The sequence below is a fragment of the Ceratina calcarata genome, unplaced genomic scaffold (genome assembly GCF_001652005.2).
Source record: "Ceratina calcarata isolate Rehan_Ccalc_2016 unplaced genomic scaffold, ASM165200v1 scaffold289.2, whole genome shotgun sequence".
Classification (NCBI taxonomy): Eukaryota; Metazoa; Arthropoda; class Insecta; order Hymenoptera; family Apidae; genus Ceratina; species Ceratina calcarata.
Window position 1 is genome coordinate 542,943 of NW_017151272.1, and position 3,904 is coordinate 546,846.

Sequence of the window (3,904 nt, forward strand, 5' to 3'; positions counted from 1 at the left end):
GCTATTTCGACGGGCGAATTCGCCTTCAGAATCTGCAATTCGCCCGTCGAAATAGCGAACTTTTAAAAAGACTTTTCGTTTTTCCTCAATAACTCCCGAACGGATGGACGTAGGGGGGCGTATTTAGAACCATTTTGTAAGGGACGACGAGATCTACAATTCCTGTGCAAAAAGAATTCGCTAGTGTCAATGGTTAACGAGTTATTTGCAAAAAACTGTTTTTCTGTTTTTTGCCAATAACTCCCAAACGGATGGACTTAGGGAGACGTTTATGGTTCCATTTTGTAGAGGACGACGTGATCTACAATCTCTATGTAACAGTTTCTCGCTAGCATCAGTAGTTTACGAGTAATTTGCAAAAAACTGTTTTTCGTTTTTTGCAAATAACTCGGTAACTATCGGCACTAGCGAATTCTTTTTGCACAGGAATTGTAGATCTCGTCGTCCCTTACAAAATGGTTCTAAATACGCCCCCCTACGTCCATCCGTTCGGGAGTTATTGAGGAAAAACGAAAAGTCTTTTTAAAAGCGCACAGATTCGACGGGCGAATTCGCCTTCAGATTCTGCAATTCGCCCGTCGAATCTGTGAACTTTTAAAAAGACTTTTCGTTTTTCCTCAATAACTCCCGAACGGATGGACGTAGGGGGGCGTATTTAGAACCATTTTGTAAGGGACGACGAGATCTACAATTCCTGTGCAAAAAGAATTCGCTAGTGCCGATAGTTACCGAGTTATTTGCAAAAAACGAAAAACAGTTTTTTGCAAATTACTCGTAAACTACTGATGCTAGCGAGAAACTGTTACATAGAGATTGTAGATCACGTCGTCCTCTACAAAATGGAACCATAAACGTCTCCCTAAGTCCATCCGTTTGGGAGTTATTGGCAAAAAACAGAAAAACAGTTTTTTGCAAATAACTCGTTAACCATTGACACTAGCGAATTCTTTTTGCACAGGAATTGTAGATCTCGTCGTCCCCTACAAAATGGTTCTAAATACGCCCCCCTACGTCCATCCGTTCGGGAGTTATTGAGGAAAAACGAAAAGTCTTTTTAAAAGTTCGCTATTTCGACGGGCGAATTGCAGATTCTGAAGGCGAATTCGCCCGTCGAAATAGCGAACTTTTAAAAAGACTTTTCGTTTTTCCTCAATAACTCCCGAACGGATGGACGTAGGGGGGCGTATTTAGAACCATTTTGTAGGGGACGACGAGATCTACAATTCCTGTGCAAAAAGAATTCGCTAGTGTCAATGGTTAACGAGTTATTTGCAAAAAACGAAAAACAGTTTTTTGCAAATTACTCGTGAACTATTGATGCTAGCGAGAAACTGTTATACAGGGATTGTAGATCTCATCGTCCCCTACAAAATGAGCCCACAAGCGTCCACCTACGACCATCCGTTCGGGAGTCATTGACGGAAAACGAAATTTATTGTCCAATGTTTGCTGGATTCGACGGTCGAATTTCGTCATTGCCAATAAAATGCCAATTAACTGCACTTAACTCGTTAAATACTGGTGTTAGAAGACAAATGTATAGAATCTTTCTTGTAGAGGATGTCAGTGCCTAAAATTTCTGTATGGAAATCTTTTTGCCAGCGTCAATAATTAATTGAATATTTCCTTCTATGCTTTTTAGTACGTAGCTATTTATTATTAGCATTGTTCTTCCGACGTCTGATTTCTTTTTAACTATAGGAAATGCGTTTTTCTGAAGTACATAAACTTTTGGGATTGATTGTATAGCCAATACATCCTTTAATACGGCTCGACTGATCAGCCAGCCGCCGGCCAGGCAGAATACTTTTTGTGGATTACGTAAGTGTAACAGGATTCCTCTTTCCAACAACAAATAATACATCGTTTTAAATCAAGTGTATATTTTTTCAGTGCAATACAATTATACAAAAGTACGTTAATGAAAATGATCAGCCAGCCTGATGAATATTGATGCCGAGAAGAAGTATTTTCAATACGTGTTAATTAAAAACGACGTTCCCTTTACGCATAGAAATGATAAAAAAAAAGTACAAGTACTCGACATAACTCGATACTACACTACACGTTAATAATTACATTTGTATCGTACGCCTAATTCCACAAAGTACACTTGTGCCGCCGATTCATGGAGCTGCTCCGTGAGCATTTGAAAGTTTTGGCGAACGAAGGCATGTTAGAAAGAGAACCGATGATTCGATACTTGGCAGGGCTGTGCTCGTCAGTGTTGATTACATCCGCCTCGTATTCCGGTCTCGTTGATGAGCACCAGGACTATTAAATAAAGCTGTGATAATTAAGTGAACAAAATACACGCGAATATTTGTCGATACAATTAACACGGGGAATCGTCTACTAACATGCCTATAAAAACGTGCAGCTATGTTGACTGCCAATATTGGTGGAATTCATTTGAAGAAAATTAACTTACATTTGCAAACGATAAGAAGAAAAGTTCGTCATTGGAAATATACTCCAGGCCCGGTAGTTTCGCCTGATGCTTTTGTTTCGCCGCTTTTTTGTACGCTGAATAAGCAATCTGGACACCCATCGAGTCTGCCATGTTCTCATCCTCGGTCAAGTTCCCATCCAGCTAGCAGTAAGCAATCGTATTTATTTTCCCATTATCCATTTTTATTATTAACGCTATATCCAAGTCCTACCCTAATATGTTTTCCTTTGTCGTCCCTAATATCGAGCGTATAATTCCCATATTGATCGACGAAACACATCGATCGTTCCTCGTATTCGGTCGACGCGAATCGGGAAGGCCAGGAAATCTTATAACCGTTCTTATCAAACTGTATACCTGAACAAAATTGATAACGCACACAGTAGTAGATGAGCGTTTCGAATAGTGTTTCCATAAATATTTTACCTTCGTTGTCAAAACTGTGAGACAGCTCGTGCCCGATCACGAATCCGGTGGTCCCGTAATTGACAGCGCTGTGCCGAGAAATGAATTCAAAAAACAAAAGTAATAATTAAATGAAGTAAAATACACGACAGCGCTTACTCAGGTAAATGCGGTGAGAAGAAAGGGTCTTGTAGTTCCGCTGCTGGTATGACTGAAAAATTACGTTAGAATATAAAGATCTCGTTACAAGCGAACTATAATTAGTAGGATACTCACGTATCGTATTGACTGTTTGAGCATAGAACGCGTTAACCGTTATAGGATAATCTAGCCATCTGGAAGATGATGCAACGTTATTCATTAAATTCTTAGGTAATTCAATCTGAAGAAAAAACTTACTGATCTCGGACAACGACGTCCCTGAATTCTATCAGACTTTTTATCAATTCGCTTTGCTCGCAATTTAAAACATTCTGGAAGTAGTCGGTGCCTATATGCAGCTGCGGAATTCGAACGGATTAATTTTCGATTCGTAAATTTTTTTTCCGATTATTTTCAGATCAGTACCCCGTCGTAGTATTGAATAATAGCATGGTCGTTTTTATACCACTCCGGGTATCCAACTTGTGCCTCTAGATTATTTATCTTTTGCAAGAGCGTCATTTTCATGGAACTCGGTAGCCAGTGAGCTTGTTCTATGCGATGCCTCAACTCGTCCTTGATTCTTTTTACCATCCTCGTTGCCTTGAACGGAAACGAATAAAATAAACTGAAGTTTTCGGTGTCTGTCCGCTTACGAGATTCGACGCAGTAATTCTTACCTCGTGTATAACGTGGTCCGTGATGTATCTCTTAACGAACATATAAGAAATCGCGTTTTTCATTTTCATATTATACACGCATACTTGCCATCTGAAAATAAGTCGAGAAATATTTTATTTAAGGATGTATTGGCTATACAGTCAATTCCAGAAGTTTATGCACTCTAGAAACACATTTTTTAAAAAGAAATTAGACGTCGGAAGAACATTGCTAATAATAAACAAC

General features: G+C 39.2%; 1 protein-coding gene across 3 annotated transcripts in view; it reads right to left on the bottom strand.

The window, feature by feature from the left end:
- Positions 1–1,863: 1,863 nt before the first annotated feature.
- Positions 1,864–3,904, bottom strand: part of LOC108623707 (membrane metallo-endopeptidase-like 1) — a 5,193-nt gene continuing 3,152 nt past the window's right edge. For all 3 annotated transcript variants that reach the window (XM_018022404.2, XM_018022403.2, XM_026812544.1), the window contains 9 exons: positions 3,679–3,769; positions 3,425–3,601; positions 3,257–3,357; positions 3,134–3,192; positions 3,017–3,068; positions 2,879–2,946; positions 2,664–2,809; positions 2,432–2,593; positions 1,864–2,274 (listed from right to left, as the gene is read on the bottom strand). In XM_018022404.2, the coding sequence (XP_017877893.1) occupies positions 2,095–2,274; positions 2,432–2,593; positions 2,664–2,809; positions 2,879–2,946; positions 3,017–3,068; positions 3,134–3,192; positions 3,257–3,357; positions 3,425–3,601; positions 3,679–3,769 (1,036 nt within the window). In that variant the 3' untranslated portion in view covers positions 1,864–2,094. The remainder of the gene's footprint in view (positions 2,275–2,431; positions 2,594–2,663; positions 2,810–2,878; positions 2,947–3,016; positions 3,069–3,133; positions 3,193–3,256; positions 3,358–3,424; positions 3,602–3,678; positions 3,770–3,904) is intronic.